Here is a 23,936-nt window from a genome sequence, read left to right as displayed (position 1 = left end):
GCAGCATTCCCAGTACAGCTGGGGAGAAAACAATTCTCTCATCCCACAAGAATTTCAAAAATAAACTGCTAAATTTTCATGAGCTCACCCCCACAATTGTTATTAGATTGGATCTGAAATGTTTTATTTCGGTACTGAAGATAATTTAATAGGTTATTTTTTCCTTGTGGCTTATGAATGTAAATTAGATTAATTTGTAAATGATACTGCTTGGACCTGAAACTGGAACCTTTCTCATTTTGAAAATTCTAAAACAGGATGCTTTAACAGCTTTGAAAGGAAACTATTTGTAAAGATGACTTAATTAAATCAAAAGTTACCCTCTCCTATGTAAAGTTTTGGTTTTATCAGATGTGCATTTTCCAAGGGAAAGCATTGCTTAAAAATCACGGCTAGCTTCAACTCCTGGCGTTAGCTGAAGATGGGAAGACAGAAGAAAGCCTGGATGCATTATCCATTGACATTTATCTTGTGCTAAGGGAGGCTACAACTTATCCCATTCCTCCTGCATAGTTTTCAGCAGGAAATGAGCATTCCTAACAGAGCAATCCCACTGGGACTGGGGAACAGTAGTTCTCTCTCAATGAACAATGTGAGAGATTCTCCACTCCAGTGAATGTGCACTTTTTCAAGTGAGAAATCTGCACCTTGGAATGCAGAACTGAGCAGATGTCATGTACAGCAAAAACTCCTCACATCCACAGCCAAACATTTGTCCAGTCCCCACCTAAACTATCAGCTGTGTCACCTAGGCACAAACCTCAGCAGAATAAATGGTGTAAGCAAAGCTTTGATCAGCTCTCACAAGCTGCAGATAACACACATTCTGTGCCTACACATGGCAAAACTCATTCTGAAGGAAAGAACCAGGTGACATCCATCAACTGAAATCCAAATTTTAATGCAACTTCCAGCTCTATGCCAACTCCCTCTACAGTTATTATCTACACTGGTATTTCTTGTCTGCTTTTCCTGCCACGTTTTCACCCAAGGACCACAAGCTTACCTGGTCCAAGCTTAGAAACTGCATAAAGGAGGTCGTAGTTGATGACAGGTGTTGCATCATCTATTGGTTGCCACCCTACAGGTGGGGAGGCTGGAGGCGAGATGAGAAACTGTTTTGCAGGCTGTGGTGGTGCCAAATGAAGCTTGTCTCCATCTGTCTCAGAGGTCTGAATCTTTAAAGCATAACAAAGACACTGTTTAGTACAGGAAAGAATCACACAACGGTTTGGGTTGGAAAGGACCTTTAAAGGTCATCTCCTCCAACCCTGCTGCCTTGCTCAGAGCCCCATCCAGCCTTGAATATTTCCATGGATGGGTCACCTGCAACTCCTCAGGGCAACCTGTGCCAGTGTTTCACACTCCTACTGTAAAAGATTTGTTCCTTATACCCAGCCTAAAACAACCTTCTTTTAGTTTAAACTATTTCCCCCTTGTCCTATTGCAACAGGGCCTGCTAAAAGGTCCATTCCCACCTTTCTTGTAAGCCCCCTTTGAGTACTGAAAAGCCACAGTGAGGTTCCCTGGAGCCTTCTCTTCTCCAGGCTGAACACCCCCAGTTCTCAGCCTGTCTCCACAGCAGAGGGGCTCCAGCCCTGTGAGCATCTTTGTGGCTTCCTCTGGCCTCACTCCAACAGGTCCATGCCTTTCCTGCATCTGGGACCCCAGTGCTGGACACAGGACTCCAGGTGGGATCTCACCAGATCAGAGGCACATCCCTCAGCCTGCTGGTCACACTGTGGGTGATGCAGCCTAGGATATTTGGGGTGCCAGGGCACATTGTCCAGCTTCTCATCCCCACAGGATGGCTAAATGGAATGACTGCTCAAATCATACCCTTCTCATCCCAAATGCCACCCAGGCAGGATTTCAGCATCAGTCTCAGAAGAGAAGGCCTGGAGCTGAATTTCACCTCAGCCTTACAGATGGTGCCTCTGCAGTACATGCACAGTGTGGGGCTGTGACATCAGCAAAGCTACAATGTCTGTGCCTCTTGTGTACATTCCTTCAGGATAAATGCAGAGCTTTGGTAGCTCCAGCTGCTAGCTCAGAGATTTTTGAGGCTGTAAAGGTACTGTTGTGATCTGGTCTAAAGGCCTAAATAAAAAGTGAGATCACACAAGTAATTCCTGCACCGAGGCCTTGTAAGTAACTTCAGAAAGGTTTCTACAGATTTTATTTCTTTAGTTGAAGTGAAAAAGGAATCTACAATGTTCCTTAGTCATTTGCAACTGAGTGCCCTTATTTTATACCCATCTTGAATTATCTGCTTTAATTCCTGCTCTTTTCTAGTATGTTAAAGAAGCCTTGATATAAATTAATGGTAGTGCAGCCATACCTAAGCAAGGTTGCAACCACCTTGAGCACAATAAACTCTATTTCCATGACAGCAAACATAAGGTTTGCAAAGAACCAGTCTGAATCTCTCAACTCCATGTTCCCCAGAACTTGTAGGTCTGGAAGTGGTTACTCAGCCTGGCTGAGGCCAGACACTGCTCCAGACACTGCTGCTTCCACATCTTCACTCCCTGAACATGGCTAATAAGCTCTTGTAAGACCCAGTGTACTGGAGAGCATAGTGCAGGTATCAGAATGGCTCTGCAGGAAATCAGCTTAGATAGGGAGACTAATCACTGTTGTGCACATTTTTCTTTTTGTTGTTATCCCAAGTTTTCAATTAGCCTCCTGAATGTACAGTTAGAATGAAACCATTCTCAGTTCTGCCTAACTGCAGGTTTTAAAACCTTTCAGAAAATTCAGAGCTAGATTTAGGAGATCAGGGCATAGAAAATAGGATTGAGGCAGATTCTTCATACCTAAATCCAGCTGTAAGATCTTCTGAGCTCATCTAACTCGTTAAGCACATTTTTTTTTTTTTTTTCACAGCTGTAGCTTCCCATCTTCCTGTGGTTCTGCTCCTGCCTAGGCTCAAAACAGCTCCTATTCTGACCAGGATGAAGAAGCTCATAATTTAACACTGTGTGTTTGCTTGATACCTTGAAGTGAGCCAGCCCTATCCTCAGACCTCTGAAGGGCCAAGCTGGCAGCTCAAAGCACGCCTACCTTGCTTATAAACACTACTGGTTATCTCACAAGCCACAGTGACCACATCAATTTATTTAACTGCATTCAGAAGAGGTGGTGGTTGGGTTCTCAACCTCCTTCAACCTTCTCTATCCTGGCTGGGGCCCAGCCTGCTGTGGGAGATCTATGTTCTTTCTCCCTTGGCCAAGGAGAACTAAACATCCACCTGACAGTTCCAATAGATGGATATAATCACCTACAGCCCAGGCTGGGATTGTTTTTCTTCCCCTACCTTCTTCCTTTGACTTGGACTAAATAAATTCCTTTTAGAGAATTCAGTATTTGTAATTCATGTATTCAGTAAGGAAAAGCCAAAAAGGCAGGAGGAAGCCTGACTGTGGCTCAGGGTGGCAGCCAAATATGTAATCCAGCCCCACCTTTTTTATTCACTTGGATTCTTTACATTAGCACTTTCTCGTGGTTAGTTAAGAGAGTTACCCACAGACAACAGCCAGTGTTGTAAATCACCTCTGAGATACATAATTCTGTGTGTTGAATGAGCAACTTTAGTCCTAAGTGGTCCTTTAAATTTACTGCAGACCCTCAGGGCAGAAACAGCTCAGTCAACACAAGGTTGAAGTAATCTTCTATCAGAGAGATTGGGCAAGGGAGAAACCTTTATTACTTTTATTCAGTGTTAGTGCATAGCTTTTAAAGAAATATTGTGCAGTAACACAAAAGATTCCAGATTTCATTACCTGTGCAAAATACAACTTTAACTTCTTCCCTCTGAACTGTGTTTCATGCAGCTCTATTCTGGCACGAGCAGCTGATTTGGGACTGCTGAAATTTATCCGCACACGCCTGAAGCTTTTGAACAGCTGGAATGTCACGCAGTCATCATAGGCACGGAACAAACCTTCAAATTTCTCCTGCAAAGCAAAAAGAAATAATGCTGAAGATTCACTTTGTGCTCTGTCACATCAGTCTGAGTCAAACAACAATCTGAAATTTGACAGTTGTTTAAGCAGGAGGTTTCAACCTGTGGCCTTTGGGGACAGGTGTCCATAGACAAATAAAGGCTCTGTGAAAAGAAATTAAGGAAAGCAGTCGTTCTGGTAGTGCTGAACTCTGCAAAGGGTTTAGGGGAAGAGGTCTTCAAATTGAGAACCCAGCAGCTATTGAACTTCTCTTACTTTCTCTTCATTTCATACATGAAATGAAGCTGAAAGGGCACATGACTGAAAACACCAGACAACAGTGGGCTCATCTGCACAGAAGCAACCATTGTGCTGAATTACAGTGGAGTCAGCAGACAAAGGCTGCAGCTGAGGCTTACATCCACATCAGCACTACAGGGTCATTTTGTATTGCATGATAGGTTTTTCTGGATGTTTTGTCATTTAAAAACTTAAGAGAATACACACTTGTTTTCTGAGAGGTCCTACAGCATCTGGAAACAAATTGGACAACCGAAAACAGTGATCTGTCCGAAACAGAAACTTCAGGCTTCAAAATGTTTAGCTGTAGAAATGTGCTCAAAAGCTCATGACAAAAATAGGGATATTTTAGCATTGTAAAACGAAGGTCTGAAGTTTACCACACCCATGGACTTGGAAATGAACAGAAACTCAAGGCACTTTGGCAGCCTTGGAGGCTCAGACTCCATGATTTCTCTGCAAGCTGTGAGCATACAGAGGACTAAGTTCCACACCACCAAATAAACCCAAAGTCCTTAAATCAATTCTGACACTTGCACAGGTCTTTTCACTCACACAAGCACAGATTCATAAAATGCCAAAGCTGAAAGGGGAGAGTTATTATTTAGTCCAGCCTTCATATTTACTTAGATTTTAGACTGCTATCCAGTGAGTCACACATCAAATCTGAGCATTTCAGCTACTGCAATCAAGACTTGAAGTTTTGTAAGATAGAGAATCAGCCAGACAAAGCCCCTGCTTTTAGGAGTGCTTTATTCTGAAAAAAAAAAACCAAAACCACTGGTAAGATGATTTGCCACACCATTTCATATACACTGAGGGCTGTTATGTCAGGGTTTGTATAATTATAATAACCTAATGTATATTGCCAATAACCTGATGTAGATGCCACATCCCTGGAATTGTTCAAGGCAAGGTTGGATGGGGCTTTGAGCGAACTGGTCTAGTGGAAGGTGTCCCTCCCCATGTAGGGGAATTGGAATGAGATTATCTTTAAAGTTCTTTCCCATTCAAACCATTTCAGGATTCTGTTTTCTTGCTATCTCTGCAAGTCCGCACATTCTTACATGCTTTAAAAGACTTCTTTGCTTCTCATCCAGAAAAACAATTTCTTTTCCCTTACAGTAGATAACTGGTACAGACTACAGAAGACAAAGAAAATGCAATTTATGTAATCTCATCAATACTTCAGTTCTCATCTATTGAGCTTACCTGCAAAACAAAGAATTCAAAACTTCTCAGAAAAATTCATCCAGAAGCACAGTGCAGCTGCATCAGGGAGCACTAACAGCACTGTGGGAGTAACTACTGTCAGAGTGGGACATTTATTAAGGAGTTAACAGGGAAGCAGCCCAGCTCCACAGCCAGGGCTGTGACACCACAGCGCATGCGCCCGATCTCCTTTCATTCACTGCCAGCTCTGTGGTCTTCCTCCCCATAACTGATATTCCATTGCTGGCACCCCTTCAAAGGAACCTCCCTATGGTCTATTAAGCTTTCATGATTTTCATTTCATTCTGCCTGACCTCACTCACCTCTTCCTCTCACTGCAGGAGATACTTTGGAGGAATGAAAAAAGAAAAAGAAAAAAGGGAGGTGAGAGCTCTGTGTTTTGGCAGCGGCTGACTAAAGGCATGCAGCAATTCCCAAAACAGTTGAAGTGCATAGGTTTGTACAAGCAGGTCTAGTCTTACCACCCAATGTCCAAATTGTTACACCTCAGTTATGCTTTTTATCTGCTTTGCTTATATTTTTGAAAATTCCATTTTCCTGAGCAGAAGCCTACATCCAGTGGCATTTGTATAAAGGTCAGCCAAAAGCAGCAGTCATCTCAGTCCTGTCCTGATTGGAATTTTGATGCTACAACCTTCACAATGACCAGGGAAAAAGGGCTGGGGGAAGGGAGAGAAAGGGACAGGGGCCCAGTGTCTGTGTAAAGTAGGACTCACACATCACTCAGAAACATAGCTAATTAAAGCTTATGTCTTCATGTTGTCTTTATTACCTACTTCAGACCTCTTCAGTACATTTTTAAAATGAAATAAATTTAAATACATATGAGATAGAAAGATATTTATATATATATATATATATATGTGTGTGTGTGTGTGTGTGTGTGTGTGTGTGTGTGTGTATGTATGTAGGTATGTATAGAATGATCAAGACATTATAACAGAAGTCTCATAAGCCAAAAATTAGCAGCAAGGTGAACATTTCCCAGTAGTAGCTCTTAGTTTCTCTACAAGTCAACAACAACATTCATCATATAAAAAAAAAAGTTTCACCAAGAGTGGAACGAACCATGCATGGACTTGTGTGGACACTGGGAAGTATCTATTCCTACTACCTGTTTATTAACAAAAAGATGCTCCCTGTCTGGATGCAGCAATCAGGGCTGTGTCCCTGCCCCCTCTATAACACAAGCCAGAGTCCAGATCTTGGTGAGGGACCTAACACAACATTAGGGAAGACACAATTTCAAACGTGGGTCCAAGAACAGTGAGCACAAGGAATGTGCTGGGCACATTCCTGGGCTACACTGAGACTCACTCTGATTAGGCACTGAAAGGGATAGATGGAGAACTGCAAAAAAGCTGATTAAGTCCTGGATGCTGTTGCCACACTGGGATAACTTTAAAGCACTATGGACTTTATTCTGCTTGCTTTTCAATTTTCTACTGGCATAGCTTTAGAGACCCAGCCTTGATTAACGCTCCTGAAAACGCTGTGGGGAGGAGGGAAATCAAGCTCTGTATTTGATATTATTAAAGGGCAGTCTATCCACAGTGGGGGCACTTCCACTGCACTGACTGAAACTGCAACTCCCATTAAAAAGATTCATACATCTGGATTTTTTTATGTTTTCAGCTGATAATAATAATGACCTCAGCAGAGGTCATTAATCATCAAGTGAAGTTAATGGCCCTCAGCTGCATTTTGAGCCATCCTCACTCCTCTGAGCTTGATATCAATTCCCAGGAAAAGCCTTATGCCTTAATTGCTATTGCCTGTGACTTCTAATATCTGCTGAATGCACTTATCTGGATAAAAGTCTTTCAGGGTCATTCCAATCTATAGGAAAATTTATCATATACAATATAAAGACCTAAGCAAATTCTTTCCCTTTCAAGTTTTGTGGATAAATTATTCAAGACTCATAATCCTCTCAATTCAAAACTTTTAAAGTGCTTTTAGGATTCAGTACTTTTAAATGCTTTTAGAAAGTAAGTCTTTGAACTTTCAGAGCACTTTGAAACTTGTGGGGAAAAAAAGGAAACATCCAAAGTTAAGCAGCAGTGTTGCTATTCTTAAAAAGTCAAAATGTAGAAAGTCATGAGTTACGCATTTATTTCTGGGATTTTGGAGTGTCTTCATCCATCCCAAGTATGTCTCAATGAGGCCCAATTAATGCTCTGGAAGATGTGAGCAACCTTCACTTCCCAAGTTCCCACTTCTCCCTCCCAGGCCCTGTGCCCTCTCTTCATCTCATTATTCCTTTGCCCAACACTGGGCACCTTTCCCCAGTTCTTTCCTGTCACCTTCTGTCAGCTCCCATCACTCAGTGCCTCTAGCAGTTTCCAAAGTTCTTTTCTGTTTGTTTTCTAAATTAACCAAATTAGCACAAAGTAGGACCATACTAATTAAAGCTGCTGATTACTCCAGCTTGATGGTTATCATTTAGGACAGCCAATGCTGAGAACAAACAGAGCAGCATGCAAGGAAGAAATGAGCACTGGAGTGACAGACAGGAGCTAAAAGCCTCTGAGGACAAGGGCAAACCTATGCCCTCCTTGAATCAAAACTATTTCTAGCTCTAAATGGGAGCTCATCTGGGACCAAGACCCTGCAAGTCCCATGGTAACAGAGATCAGTGAAATGCAGCCATAGGGAGGGAAACAAGATGCTGGGTATATTTGGAAAAGTATTTCCAGTAAAGCAAGGAGAGCATTAACAGCATTGTATGGAGCACTATAGCAGCTCATTAGAAATGCAGGGTTTGTTGCCTGTATCCTAAGCAGATTAATGGGAATAGATCCAGATAAAGGTTACAGGGAGGTGCTGGAATGAGTCCAGAGAAGGACAACAGAGCTGGGGAAGGGTCTGGAGCACAGGCCTGAGGAGGAGCAGCTGAGGGAGCTGGGAAAGGGGCTCAGCCTGGAGAAAAGGAGGCTCAGGGGGATATTCTGGCTCTGCACAACTCCTGACAGGAGGGGACAGCCAGGTGGGAGTCGGGCTGTGCTCCCAGGGAACAAGGACAGGACAAGAGGACATGGCCTCAAGCTGAGCCAGGGGAGGTTTAGGCTGGACATTAGGAACAATTTCCTGACTGAAGGGGTTGACAGACATTGGAACAGACTGCCCAGGCAGTTGGTGGAATCACCATCCCCGGGAGTGCTCAAAAGGCAGGTGGATGTGGCACCTGGGGACATGGATTGGTGGTCATCACAGCAGTGCTGGGTTAATGGTTGAATTTGATGACCTTACAGTCTTTTCCATCTTTAACCATTCCATAATTCCATGAATTAACAACTTACTAAATAAGAAATTTAAATGCTTGGCTTATTTAGCAAAACAAAACAAAGTCTGAGAGGAGACAGGACAGTCATCAGTAATTTACCAGTACTGTTCAGAGCAAGGACAAATCCCAATGTATGGTGTAAATCTAGAAGACCACATTGGCATAAAACAAGTGGAAATAATTGGCATAAATAGGTTTAGTCTAGAAGTTAAAGAAGGTTTCAAACATCAGAGTAATGATCCAGAAACAACGTTCCAATTACAGCAGTGGCAGCAAATTATTTTTTTAAGATTGAATTTGGTTAGTTCATGTGAGGGACTATGACAAAGTATCGACACAATGAGCATTGTAAAACATGACAGCCATAATTAGCAAGTGAATTGGGTTCTGACACAGCAAGTTCCTGTGATTTATTTCCAAACATTTCTTTCATTAATAGCTCCACTGGTATTGTGTTCATTCAGGACAAAAGCCAAGGCCTAATTCAAATCAATGGAAGCCTTTCCACAGACATCAGCAAGCTTTGGATTAGAGCCCTAGAACTCAGAACCCAAATTACATTTTATTATTCAGTGTGTTTACTCTCATTATCACCCTTGCTACCATTTGATTTAGGATATGGTTGTGATTTAGAACTTTAGCCAAATGCTTTTCCTAGAGTTTTGCAAGCAAATAAAGAAAGTATTTTTCCTATTTTAATTCTTCACCTTCATTCATGTAAAAGATACTCCAAGGAACTAACCACAATAGGGAAAGGGATATAATTCACAATTATGAAATTAGTTTTTCCTGAAATTAATTCTGTAGTGGATATAAATATCCCTGTAAGATATAAACTCCTATCTCAGAGTTGAATGTATTCTGTTTCCAGACAAGCCATGCTGGTTGCAACTCTACACAGCTCTCATGAGGCACAAGAAAAAAGACAGAATCTGGTAAAACTGTGGAAGTTGTGCACTGAAGAGTCTTGTAGAAAAAAACAATCTAAGAACAGATTAATTCCCTGTTTATACCAAAGAGGATGGGCACACCAGTTACTTCTAGAGGGATAAAGGAGTCACTAAGGTGACATACATTTAACAAAAATACTAAAACAGAAGCCTAGAAAATATGAGCTGAAGTGATTTCAGCATTGAGATATGTCAAAGCCTCCTGAAGGGTATTGTAATGACCTAGCCTGGATATTGTGTGGCTCTCCTCTTCCTCGATTAAGGAAGATGGAGGCAAGATGGAAGAGCAACAAAAGACTGCAAGGATGATCAGAGAAGTTGTGAACCTGTCACAGGAGGTGAAGGTGGATGATATCCATCCCTGGAAGTGTTCAAGGCCAGGCTGGACAGGGACCTGAGCAACCTGGTGTAGTGGAAGGAGTCCCTGCCCATGGCAGGGGCTGGAATGAGATGGTCCCTTCCAGGTCAAGCTGTCCTGGGATTCTGGGATCTTGCCTTGGGAAACAGAACCTGAAGTATGAGGGATTTCCTGCATCTGTCTGTAAGGAAATCAATAAATAATGTAAAGGGAAAGAGATTAGCAGAATTAAAATAACCAACAGTGTTGGTATTAAACAAAGACTGCCTGTTAAAAGATTTAAACTTAAATTGAGGCAGTTATTTAGCACTAGACCTGTAACATATCAAAATGCCACTGGCCCAGAAATAGAAAAAAGCCTAATTGCTTTGATGAAAAGGGTAAGAAGGAAAGATTAGAGAAGAGCACTATGCATTTCTGTGGTTCTCAAAGACCAAAGGAGAGGAAAGACTAGAGGAAAACAAAAAGGGATCTTGATTTGTCTAATGAAAACTTAAAATAACTGGGTTGATCTGAAGTACTTTTAACAATTATTTAATGATCCACACAAAAGAAGCAAGCAACTTGATACAACTCACACGTGAAAATTCCTTAAAAGCAAGAACTCCCACAAGTAGCCAGTGTAAGCAACAGCCTCTTCAAATTCTCTGCTTCTAAAAAGATGAAACTCATTGGGAAATCCTGGTAGTGTATATGAAAAACCACTATTGATTCTCAGCTAAAATTCCAGGAGTGCTATAAATAGAGGAAATATTTTAAAGCAGTGATGATAAATAGAGAATTCCTATGGGCTTGTCCTGCTGTCTTTAAGTAATGGCAGGAGAATAAAGCACAAATTTACCATTTAGAGATCCCCTCAAGGCAAAGGTCTCCAGGTTGTAGCTTCTTATTTCACCTTTCACTGTGGGTAGCTGTAGCTGAGAGTGTGGGATCTTCCTATTCCCTCCTTACAAGTGGGGGAGGGTATTATTTGAATATTCACCCTGAGTATTACTGTCTGAATGTTGGTTTGCAGAAAGTTTCTTCTGTTACCAAAGGAAATCTCTCAGCTGGCAACAGGAATGGAAAAATGTGTCTTTCCACCTGTCATTCACCAGGGTACATTTTAAAAGGACATTTCTTCATGTGAGACATTTTGAAAGGGGGGAAAACCAGGGAACAGTGGCTATTTTGTCAGATAATCAGAATCACAAAGTACTCTACAATGACCTTCTGGTTACTGTATTGTCTAAAATGTGCTCCTTACCTTGGAACTCAGTGCACAGCCCTGCTCATTTCTTCATGAAGTTGGATTAGAGCATTAAGATAGGGCTAGAAAGAGCTTGGGTTTATTTACATTAAACATGGCAGTAATTAGCATATCCCAAAATTGAACAATCCTCAGTACATGAACAAACCAATCCAGTTTGCTACCCCAGTCCATTCAGTTTGTTGTTCTATGTTTGGCTTTCTCCTGTTTTCAAGAGGTGAAGGTCAGGTAAATTGCGAATCAGAGATGAAATAAAACAGTAAAGCCAAAAAAATTTTAAGGCTGGGCTTCAAGATGGGGGGCATTACAAAAAGCATTAAATCTTGCTCTCTCCAGTAAAATGAAGGTTGATATGCCTGCACTACTGCAAACCTTTTAAAGGGGAGCCTAATACCTTTAAGCTTTACTATGTAAAGAATGCAGTTTGTATTTCAGAAGTGATGCTCTGTGGCCTCCTTGCCCCACAATTTGCAGTGAACCAACCCTAAACAGGAGCACAATGGCAACAAAACACAGCCCTGGCCCATGGCTCACACATCCTGCTGTGTTACCCTTACACACTGGGGCTCTTCACAGGCATCTGCATAGAACTTTTAGATCCTAAAGGATGCTTCTGCCCTCCACATTGTGCCAAAATCATTCTGACAGCAGAAATATTTGATGTAATGTTTACTGTTTACAGATCCAGTGTCTTGGTCCAGAGAGGGACTTTGAGAAAGTCTAACAGACGTTACACAGTGTTGTAGAGACATTTGTAACTCATCATCTCTCAAAGAGCCCTGATGGCAAAAGTAGGTCAGGAGCTGGAAGAAGTTTGCTGGTCCCACCTCATGCTGGCAGGAGGAGGCATCCATCCCTCACCAGCCCTCCTGCATTACATGCCCACCACGGCATGAGAGCACTGCAAACATCCTAGTGAACAGAACAACAGAGATGTCCCTCTTGAAAAATCAGCTGAACCAAATAAATTTTCCTTCCTCTTCCAGCTCATCAGCACAACAAAAGGTACAGAGATAATATCTGCCCCAAAGCTTAATGGGAATGCATTCACATTTCGGAAGAGGCTGACAAATGTCAGGGGCACAGAATTCTGCTGCGTTGCCTTTTCTGTTTTTAACCAGCTCACATCCCTGTTTACCTCAATGTGACGCACATTCCTCCTGCTTAGCTCCACTGATCTGGAAACCAAAGGCTCCTTCAAGATGAAATAAATTGTTCCTGTGGCAATGCCAAGGGGCTGATTTAATATAGTTTGGAGAGTTCTCAATTCAATTTCACACCCAACGATTGAGCTAAAAGAAAAATCCACACTTTACATTTCTTCTTTATAGGAACACTGTTATTTTACTGTATCATCAGCCACAGCTTTTCTGAGCACACCATATTTGAAGTACTCCAGTTCCAGATGCTGTATGAGCTCCCTGAAATGCTGGAAGTGCTCTTTCAAAGCAGCTGGCAAAGTGCACATTCTATGACCAGATCCATTAGTTTCAACCCCAGTGCTGGGGAGTGTTCTGTAGAGACATCATTCTTTGTTCCCTGAAAAGCTACATTTGACTCCAGTACTGGCTACCATCATTGTGCAACATCACATAATAGTTGCCTTTTATTTTTCTCTTTTGCATTGTGTTTGTCAGTGGGAAAAAAAAATCAAAGCCTGAACAGATTTGTGGAAGATTTATTGCATTTGTTTTCCAAATAGCAGCCTAACATTTTGGCTTGAGAATGGTAAAAATAATGCTAAGAACAAAGACGTGAAAAAAAAATCAGACTGTCCTGAAAAAACTGCCTATTTTTGTTTGCTTTAAGATTTCAAACAATAACTGAGTAGATAATGTATGTAGCGAACTCCAAGGGGCTCATCTGCATTGGTTTTAAGAATGTTCATAGTACAATACCAGCTATTGCTTTTGTCTTGTTCCTGTTGTTAAGCCCAACAATTAATTGGCAGCAAAAGGAACAAATTACTGTGTATATGTTTCTAAAGTTCTTATTATCTTAATTTAGCACACAAAATAAGGAAGAAAAACAAGCTTAATTAGTTTTTACCAAAAGCTGCTACATTTATGTTAATAAGGAATGTTCCAGGAGCAGATCTCTGCAGCAAAACAGTTGGTGCTGACTTTCTGATCAGGTGCCACAGACTGAATGCCCATTAGCAGTTGGAGCATATCAGGCACACTCCTAGAGTGCATCTTCTATATGAATTTCATCTGAAAGGCATCCAGTTCATGAACTGCTCTGTGATGTGAACAAAAAGCACAGTTAATGAAGAGCAACAGGAAAGTTGCCTCATGAGAATGCCCAGCTCAGACTCAAAATGCTAATGTAGACACAAGCCTGTATCTCTCATAAAAATAGTTAGCTGGCACTCCAGGAGAAGAATAAAATAACTCCCCAACCAAACTGAAGTGCTAGAGACAATAATAAATAAGGGACTGGTGGTCAAACCTGTGCACAAAACTAGGACTGAAATTATTTACTATGAGAAGCTGTGTGAAAATTATTCATATTCATAGAACTATAGAATGGTTTGGGTTGGAAAGGACCTTAAAGCTCACCTTAAAGTTCCAGACCCTGCCATGGGCAGGGACACCTTCCACTAAACCAGGTTGCTCCAAGCCCTGTCCCACCTGGCATTTGACACTTTCAGGGATGGGGCAGACACAGCTTATGAGGACAACCTCTGCCAGGGCCTCACAACCCTCACATCAAAGAATTTCTTCCTTTAAACTGTATAAAGTTTGATACTGTAAGAAAAGCTACATAAATATCCATCTTATTATGACACTATTTTTCATTGATCTTTGGCAACTGCAATTTCATGTCCTCAGGCCTCCTGAGGCCACCCCACTGTCCTGTTCATGTGGTGACACTGAGGCCAGGACGGACCCACAGCCACAGTGGGAAACCATGGGAGTAGAACCAGAGTTTTCCTAACTCATTCTCAATCACTTTATTTTTACATAATCCCCAACTGGAGTATAGAAACCTCAGCCTCTTGAAAAACTGTTACTGAGGCTGTGGAAGTGTCAGGGGACACCTCTGTTGCTGTGATGCAGAATCAGGACCTCAGTGTGCAAAATGCTAAATGCAAGGATGAACTACAATAAAGGCAACACCAAGAGCTGAGAAACTGTGTCTTATTTATAGTCTTGGAGATGCAACGTTGTAAAACAACCATAAAATGCACACTACTTATTCCCTGACATTGTCAACCCAGTTAAACTAGAAAAATAAACAAGAACAAGCCATGGGACAGTTTAAACTAATAAAATGCTTGCATTGCCCATTCCTGATTTACTGTTTTGCCTACAGTGATCAACATTTATAGCATTTCAGCTGTTCTCATCAGTCATGGGGAATGCTTTCTCCCTCTCCTCTCCTCTAACACTGCAAACTGCATGAATAGGACTAAAAATACAGTTTCAACTTGTCTGGATTTGGAAAGGACACTGACAATTTTGAAAGTGACTATGAAGAAAAAAAAAAAAAACAAAACTAGGAGAGCAGAATAGAATCTAATATCATGCAGCTCCATAAATGTTACTTAACTGATGAAAAAAGGTTCAAGGGGAACTCCTGACCCACCAATGCACATCCTCTCATCATCATCCTCTGCAGCCCACAGTCAGTGACCCCCCAGTCACAGCCAGCAGCACTGTGCCCACTATCTAATGCTCTGCTTGTGCTGTTTGACTGTTCCTTGCTCTTCCCAGTCTGTCCCAACCATCTGTCATTCCCTGTCTTACACTTCATTTGCAAATTACTCGAGCAGGTCTGTTGTCTGTACTCTGAGCAGCTCCTAGGAGCTGCAGCCTCTGAGACTGGAGGCCTTTGTACAGTGAAGATAAACCAAGGATGGGAATACTTTGCCTCCAGTCAAGTGGCTGAGTGGAGTCTTTAACAAACCTACATCAACTACAAGTAAATGGTGTTTCAGAATTAATGGCATAAACAGAAGCATCAGAGATAAACATGTAAGGAAGTGGTAAAAAGAAAACTAAAGAAAATACCATCAGTGGGCTGGAAAAGCAGGAAATGTCCTGTTTACAAATGTGCCAAACTGGGGGATATTGACATCACATTCATATATATCATCTATATCTTTGGCTGGACCAAAGGCAAGGAGTGCAGGAGGTGAGGAAGGGGATTCTGCCCCTCTTCTGCATCCAGCATTGAGGACCCCACTGCAAAAAGGACATGGACCTGATGGAGCAGGTCCAGAGGAGGCCACATGCTCAGAGGAATGGAGCACATCTCCTTCTGGAACTTGCCAGTGAAAATCCACGTTCATCAGCAATTCTTTATGCGTATTTGTATTTCTTTTTAACCTAATTTCCTCCTTGTAGTCCTTCCTTCACTAACTGTTTATAAGAGAACAATTGTACTTGATGCATTTATTTGAACAGATTTTTTTTAAGCTATTACATATTATATAGACTTTTCCAAACAACAGGAATTGTGCTAAAATATAAAGACAGCAGTGTAAATAAATAAATAAATAAATATAAAATACATATATATATATATAAAATTTCAGTTCAGAAAAAGGAATAACTACAGAAAACAGTCTGTTCCTCTTAACTTCAAACAGCAGAACTTCCACAGACTAAAATGTTAATGTTCACACATTGCATTGAAAGAGTTATAAAAGACTGTGAGTTTCTCATTCTCCCACATCCACTGATTTGGTGCCCTCAGAGGAGGCTCAAATGAGCTGTAATCTGCTGGGTCTAATTCCTCTTAATGCTGTTACCAGTCTGAAAAGTTTAACTGTGAATTTGATTTTGCACATCATGGCAGAAAATGAATGGAAAGCATCTGCATAAACAGAGATGAGACACTCTTCCCTCCATGCTGCTTCTAGATTGTCACTGGAACCCCCAGTTCAGCACTGACCCACAAAAAAACAAACATGCCTTCCAGTTTGAATAAACTTCAGTGAGGCAAAAAAAAAAAAAAAGAAAAAGTGCTTGAAACATTTTTACACTTGGAGAGGCTGTTTTCTTCCCGATCAGAGGTCCCAGTTTTGAGAGGATCTCAGGATCTCAAGCTGCACAGATGCTGAAATACCAAAGGAACACCACACAATGGTTTACCTGCCTATTAAAAATACCTCAACAGCATATTTTAATTTCCAGTATGCACCACAATACTTAATTAGCCGCTAGAACTTTACAGTGTTACAGTACCTCATGACATCAAGAATTTAGTACACATCAGAAAACTGGGCTTGTGCAGGCCAGGAAAGAGGATTTGCGTGGACTTAGTAAGCAGATTCCAGCAGGCAAAAAGGCTGAGATGACAGATACAAGTTCTGTACTGGGTACAGAAGGGTAGAAAAATAAGCAGAGGTTTCCATCTGACTCAACAGCCACTAGTACCATCCACTTCCAGACAGCACAGGGAATTTCAGTCTTACAGTGATGTAATTGTTTTATTAGGCAGACAGAAGGAGCCCCAGGGTGAAAAAGCAAATATTCCTGACCAAACTGCTCCCATGTCATTTTTCAACCAACTGGAAAATTTCCAGTTGGCACGAATTCTGTTTAGAAACAAGAATTGGAAACGTAGACTAATCCTATCTTAGAGCTAAAACTAGCACTGCTCTTCATCAAAATCATTTTCATTTCCTGATGTGAAAAATATATCAGTAACAGCATGATATTAAAAAGATACTGGAGTGGGATTATGAAACTGAAGCTGCTGTCCACAGATCCAGAGCAATTGGTGAGAAGGAACGAGCCCTGTGACTGGCAAGCAGAGTGGTAACAAATTGAGATTTTTTTCTTTTTATGAACAAGTTTTTTACAAATAACTAGGACACAAAAATAATCAGTGTCCCATAGTTTCTTGCCCTGTGGCACTGTTTCACACTGGCTCTGTGTTGCACTTGCCCTGCAAATGCCCTTGTGCCAGTCTGGAATGCTGGAGATAAACATGGAGAACCCAAGAACATCCAAAGCTGGAAGGGACCCACAAGGATGACCAAAGTCCAACTCCTGGCCCTGCACAGGACACCCCAACAATCCCACCCTGTGCCTGAGGGTGTTTTTCAAACACTCCTTGAGCTCATTCCCTGGGGAGCCCACTCAGTGCCCAATCACCCTCTGGGGAATTCCACCTAAGCCTCCCATGACACTGTGCAGACTCAAGGAGTCTGGACTTGAGGTCAAGGAGTTTTTTTGGTGCATATAGATTCTAAATGATAGGAGAAGTGGGATGCCAAATCTGGTGGAAGCAGTTGTCCAAAATAAAGGGAAGCCACCTGTTCCCTGTGGAGGTTACATCTTCAGAGTTCAGAGGGTGTCCCAGACCACTCAGCTTGATGCATGGACTGTGCCTGCATCCAGCTGCAATCACTGCACTGCAGAAGCAGCATCAGTTGTAGCCCCAAGAACAGCATTTACACTTTTGAATTGAAATGGACATTGTGTATTTAATCAGTATAGGATATTAGTATTAAATTAAGAAGGGCAAATTATCAACTTATAAAAGTGAATACATTCATGCTCAGCATAGTCCAGACTTTCTCCAAGGGATACTCAAACCAGAAACACAATATAACTGGATTTGCTACATATAAACTTCAAATTTAATGGAAAACATTAGTGGGGAATAAACCAATGAGGGTACCTTCATATAAGTAAGTGGCCTCAACTGAAAGAGGTCAGATTTAGATTGGGTATCAGGAAGAAATTCTTCCCTGTGAGGGTGGCAAGGCCCTGGCACAGGCTGCCCAGAGATGCTGTGGCTGCCCCTTCCCTGGAGCATTCAAGACCAGGTGGAACAGGGCTTGGAGCAACCAGGTCTGTGGAAGTGTCCCTGCCATGGCAGGAGGTGGGACTGGATAATCTTTAAGGTCTGTTGCAACCCAAACCAGGCTGTGATTTGGTAATTTTATGATTCTAAAATAGAGTAATTAAATAGGTACCAACCTGCAGCATTATCATCCACACCTCATTTTACACACAAGTGTACACTCCTATTATACCATGATTTTACCATCCTTATACCAACTACTTATTCCCAAAGTAAATTCCCCTTATCCAAGACCTTTTCTTTATAGAATTGTTACTCCTTTGCTCTGCTTCTATTTCACTATACAACACATAAACTATGAAACTGTATAAGGAGGAATTTTACACTGAGACAATGACATGAAAAAATATTCTTTACTGTATTGTAGGATACAACATGCATTGAGTAAACTCTTGTTTTGTGATTACTACTGTATGCCATCCAGTAGAATACTGTATGCACACTCCTTGCCAAAAAATATCACCACTTTGGGAGTTAGGATTGCAGGCAGCCTGCTTACATCACTACAGTTTTTCAACAGTGTCAGTCTAATAATTTGCTACAAAAGCATGAAGCAGATAGCTAAACATCTTTCCCCTTTATTCACTTATTAAAAAAAAAATCAGGCAAAAGCACATCAGCTTCCAAGCCTCTAAAATTTTAAGTACACTAATAATTTACTTTTGTCTAACATAAGCAGCATGTTCATTTCTGCTATGGCCCAGCATTTGGCTTTGCTCCCAGCTGTCTTGATTAATAAGAATTTTTTTTAGCTCAACAACTCTCCAATTGTGGTTCAAGGACTGGCAGCCGCCTGCAGAAAGCTGGCTGGTCACACAGCCTGCAGTTCCTCTCATGGAATCAGCTGTTTCTAAAGATAAAGGTACTACTTTTCACAGCTCAGTGGTTTTCTTCTTAGGCTCTGTAAACAAGGTAGCAACACAAAATCTCCTTTCTACACAAGAAAATGTGCATCTGAAAATTCTAACCAGTCTCACCAGGGACAAACAGCACAGCTGCAACAAACTTGGGCTGGAGCACCTCTCCTGTGAGGAAAGGCTGAGAGAGTTTGGGCTGGAGAAGAAAAGGCTTTAGGAGTTCTGAGGTTTATGGCAGCCTTGGGATACTTAAGATAAGATGGAGAAAGACTCTTATAAGAAAGACAGAGACAGACTTTTACCAGGGCCTGTAGTGACAGACAAGGAGCAATGGGTTTAAACTAAAGAGGGCAGGTTAAGATTGGACTTAGGGTAGAAATTCTTCCCCAGAAGTGTCCAAGGCCAGGCTGGATGGGGCTTGGAGAAACCTAGGATAGTTGAAAATGTCCCTGCCCACAGCAGGGGTGGAACAAGATGATATTTGAAGGTCTCTTCTAACCCAAACCATTCAGTAAATCCACATTTGTTTTGCTGACAGAAGTGTGATACTGCTGCTAATTATCCACTGCTGTTCACTAGAACTCAAGAGATTTGCTTCACACAACTGTTTAGTCATGAGAATGTCTTTATACAGCTGTGACTGATTTATTTCTTCTTGCACTAAATTTCATCCTGTTTTTTGAGCAAGGGTTGTTCAGAATTTTGACCCTGCCCTACTAACACAGTGTCATTCACACTTTTTTTGAGGCTTTTCCCTTTTGACTACTGCCATTATTCTCAACCTGCTTTCAGGAAGGAACATGTGAGCTCATCCACTTAAATGGCTTCACCATTTGAGATGAACTGGTTCTGGTTTTGACATTCTGTAAACAACTATGCACCCACCTTATGGAAATTATATTTTGAATGTAGATTACTTATGGAAATGACTTGAACAGTGTGAAAGCTTTAGTCAAAATATCTACACTCCACATCTCCTTTATCCCACTTATCCCATTGCCCTGTCAAACAAGGAAGGCACATTGATTTGACATGACTTGGTCTAACAATCCAGGCCTAGTTACTTCCAAAGTACTTCCAAACTTATTTCCAAAATCTGAGTCAGATAAAAATATCTGTAATTGTTCAGGTCTTTCTCCTCTCCCCCTTTTAAACACAAATGTCATTTTTTAATCTCTCATCCTCAGCAGTCTCTTTGTAACCTATGAATTCTTAAAAGATCATTTCAAATAGTAAAGAATTATTTCAGCTGCATCCTTAAGCATACCCAGGTAGATTTTAACAGCTCCTGTACACTTAAATATTTGTCTTACCCCTGCATTTTTAGCAGTTTTTTCTCTGCTGTGGCCACTACTAGGGTTGCTTTCTCTATTAATTTAGGTAATTATCTGTGTTATTATATAACATAAATGAAATCAGTTACACCATAACCCTCCCCACATTATGTATCTTGCTGTTAATGGATTTACACAGTGTTTTCCTCCTAATTTTTATATATCACAAGACTTCCCTTGTTCTTATTTAAAATCTCTGATAATGGAAACCTATTTGGTGATTTTGCACACTTGATTTTCATGTTATATTTAAATCCTTAAACTGCTCTAAAGCAAAAGGAGTATCTGATGTAGCCCTAACAATCTCTCATTGTATGTTCCATCTATCCTTTGCATCAGGATAGATAATCTCCATTATGCATTCAAAAGTGCCTCCTTAGCTGCTAATTCTCATGGTCTTCTTGGTCTCTCAGATAATCTTCTTAGGAGACACTATTTACCAGCTCCATAAGGTCACTGAAAATGACTTTTCAGAAAAATTATTTTCCTCTGACTTCAGACTTTATTTCAAAAGCTAACTTCATAATAATTTTCACCAACAGTACTTGCCATTATTAATTTCTTCAATTGCTAAAATCAAACCTGAAAACCAAATAAAATTACCTACCTCCATTTGCTAAAAAAACTGTACCCAGAACAGTCTCATAATCTGATATCTGTCTTACTGTTTCACCTACTGGTTGGTTATTTCCAACAGTTTAAAAATTACTGTTATTTGTTTCTAATATCATCTACCATACTGAACAAAAACAAGGGAAAACACAAAATTCCTTCTTGCATTCCAGGAGGATGAAGTAGAAAGACAGAGGAAGTGGGAATAGAATATATAAAAAGAGATTTTTTTTTATAAGGTTTCCAAATTATTTTCTGTGTGCATATGTAGCTTAGTCATGTTCAATCATTTAATTCCTTTTGAGATATTTAACAGCAAAAAGTTTTGAGGGAAGGAACTGAAAGCAGAGTGGCAGCAGCCCAGAGTACCCATTTACAAAGGGATTTTGTTACCTGGAGGTGGGATGGAAGCCTGTGGAAGATGCTTTCAGTAAAGCAGAAAGCTGTCAAGATTAATTTAACTAAGGTTTCAATGATGCATAACACCTGCTTGATGAAAGCTTTGTCACAAAATCCTCATTTTTTAGACTATCAATGGGTCTTTCCAGCATCTTGTATCATCTTCCGCCCTTAAATCACTCCACTTACAGCACAAGAAGTCAAAGTCATCTCTTCTCACCTTGGTCTTCCATTATTGCTCCTGTTTTCATGGGCTCTCCTTCCATCCCATCTCCCCTGCTGCTATTACCCCCAACAGACACCAGTCCTGCCACCACCTGCCCCAGCCTCCACAGGAGCTTTCCCCACTCTTGGTCCTTCCAACAGAGGAACTTCATCAGAGTGACTTCCCTCCTCTCAATCCCCATGCTCCTCTTCCTCATTTTGGCCACATTTTGAATAACAACTGATTTCCTCCTCCCTCATCTCAGAACAGTTCCACCTATGATTTGCCCCTTAGAGATACTTGCTTCTCTTAAAAATATGTTCTCTGGGGGAGAAAGACCATTTCTCCTGGTGGGTTGCTTTTGGTTTTGCTTTTCTATCAGTAGTAGGAAATAAAACAATAATCCCCCAAACAAAACAAAATATACTCCACCACATCCCCACCACAACCAACATTTGCTTTGAGGTTAATGTGCACCTGTTCATGTGCTGACACTGAGGCCAGGACCAAATTTGTCAGCATAGACGTAATTATTCAGACAATTCAAAAGTTTTTATTCTCAGTGGTTTAGTTATAGGTTTTCTCTAAGAAATGTGGACAAGTAGCCAAAACTGAATGAACCTTGTCACCAGGCACAAAGATACACAGCAAAGGATGATGAAACTTGAGGATGGCAATGTTTGAGTAAAATTTGTACAGCAAATAAAACAATCATCTTCTTATCTTCTCCATATATGGAATATCTTTTATTGAGAGGATTAGCAGGTTTTTTACCATTATTTGTTCATCTGCCTCACACCAGCACATCTGACCTACATGAATAAAAAAGTGGCTTCTCTCTGCCTGTGCAGCAGAAGTCCTGCTGCATGATTCAGCCCTCTGGATGCCTCCACCTTTTAACAGCAAACATATCCCTCACTGCAACAGATGAAGCAGAGAGATTCTTCTGCAAGTGGCAAATTGAGCTGCAGAAATTCCCCTGTACAGCTGCCTGTTGCCTCTGCTCAGAGCTCAATGGGTTCATTGGGTTTCTCAGCTCAGGGACTATTATTTCAACAGGTGGAACTACCTGGTGCTGCAAAACTGGAGGCTCTTCCATGCTCCTGATAAATATGAAGCCATCCTGTAAGATAAAGTCAGTCTTTCTGTCTGCCAGAATCAAATGCAGATTCTGAAAAGCAGCAAGTTTGGGCAAATTAAAAACAAGACAACAAACAAACACACACACCCCAACAAAAACAAACCACAAAAACCCCCACCAAAAACCAACCAAAATCAGCTACTAACTCAGCAAAGCTCCTTGGTCTCTGGAAAATGCCTAGAGCTCAACAACATTTGAGACTGAACATCTACAGAACATGATTAATAAAAGCAAGAATTATTAATTACACCAGCTTTGCATGCCAAATCCAGTTTCCTAAGCAGAGAACTTACTTCCTGGTTCCTTAGTTTTCCATGTGCAAATGAGAACACTTGGAACTTTTTACCTATAACATCACTGAGGTTTTCCAGCAACTCAAGGTGTACAGAAGAGAAGGTGCCATGGAGATGCTGCTGCAGCATCCAGCTCTACAAGGACCCATCCAGCTGTTTTCCCACCTTGCAAGGACAGCAGAGCTCTTTGCTCCATCACAACTGCTAAAACCAAAGGCTTCTCCTTGATTCAGCACCAAGAGAAATCCATGTGGGGATAGTTAAAGGCATCACAAGGACACTGATGTTGTGAGAAGGCAGTCTGTGCTTCCAGGAATGGACATGGACAAAGCAGAAATCAAACAGAATCCTAGATGGAAAACAGGCTGGAGCCAAACTCCATGGCTGCACTTGCTTTTTAGAGACATTGCCAATAAGGAAAAGAAAGGGAAGAAGTCTCCCCTGGGGGAAATTTTGATTCTGTTGGCCTTTAGAAGGAAAATTTCAATTCTGTTGGCCTTGCTTATTGAAAATCGTATTAGAGGGGGAAATCTTCAGGACAGGCTCATGCACACAATGCTGGTGCCACTGTAAAATGTGCATGGAAAACACAGTCTTCCAGCAAGTGGCCACTGACTGGAGCTTGGCTTGGCTGGTTTCTGGTCCTTGGCAGGCTGTGTGTCAGCCAAGTGTTTGACAAACTCAGTGTCTTTTTGCCAAGGAAGAATTCTCTGCTCAAGACCATGCCGCCACGGTTGCTTGCACTCTAGCATATGATTAGGCAGCATCTTCCAAAGCAAACAGGCTGTTTAGCACTTGAATGATCAAAACTGAGATTATTTAAGGCCTCTGGTAGAATCACCTGTAGAAAATATTAAAGGAAGACCTCTCCAACCACTAAGCATGTACATTAGTCTATGAGAAAAAAAAAATTGCTATAAATTACTAAAAAATTCCTAAAGATACAT

The 23,936-nt window shown here is 41.2% G+C and overlaps 1 protein-coding gene across 2 annotated transcripts in view; it reads right to left on the bottom strand.

The window, feature by feature from the left end:
• The window catches only part of RCAN2 (regulator of calcineurin 2), an 84,749-nt gene that overhangs the window by 12,343 nt on the left and 48,470 nt on the right, over positions 1 to 23,936 (bottom strand). For both annotated transcript variants that reach the window (XM_036379681.2, XM_036379682.2), the window contains 2 exons: positions 3,786 to 3,959; positions 1,007 to 1,178 (listed from right to left, as the gene is read on the bottom strand). In XM_036379681.2, coding sequence (XP_036235574.1) covers positions 1,007 to 1,178; positions 3,786 to 3,959 — 346 coding nt within the window. The remainder of the gene's footprint in view (positions 1 to 1,006; positions 1,179 to 3,785; positions 3,960 to 23,936) is intronic.

This window comes from Molothrus ater, chromosome 3 (assembly GCF_012460135.2).
Source record: "Molothrus ater isolate BHLD 08-10-18 breed brown headed cowbird chromosome 3, BPBGC_Mater_1.1, whole genome shotgun sequence".
NCBI lineage: Eukaryota > Metazoa > Chordata > Aves > Passeriformes > Icteridae > Molothrus > Molothrus ater.
This window is presented reverse-complemented; position numbering and strand designations above follow the sequence as displayed.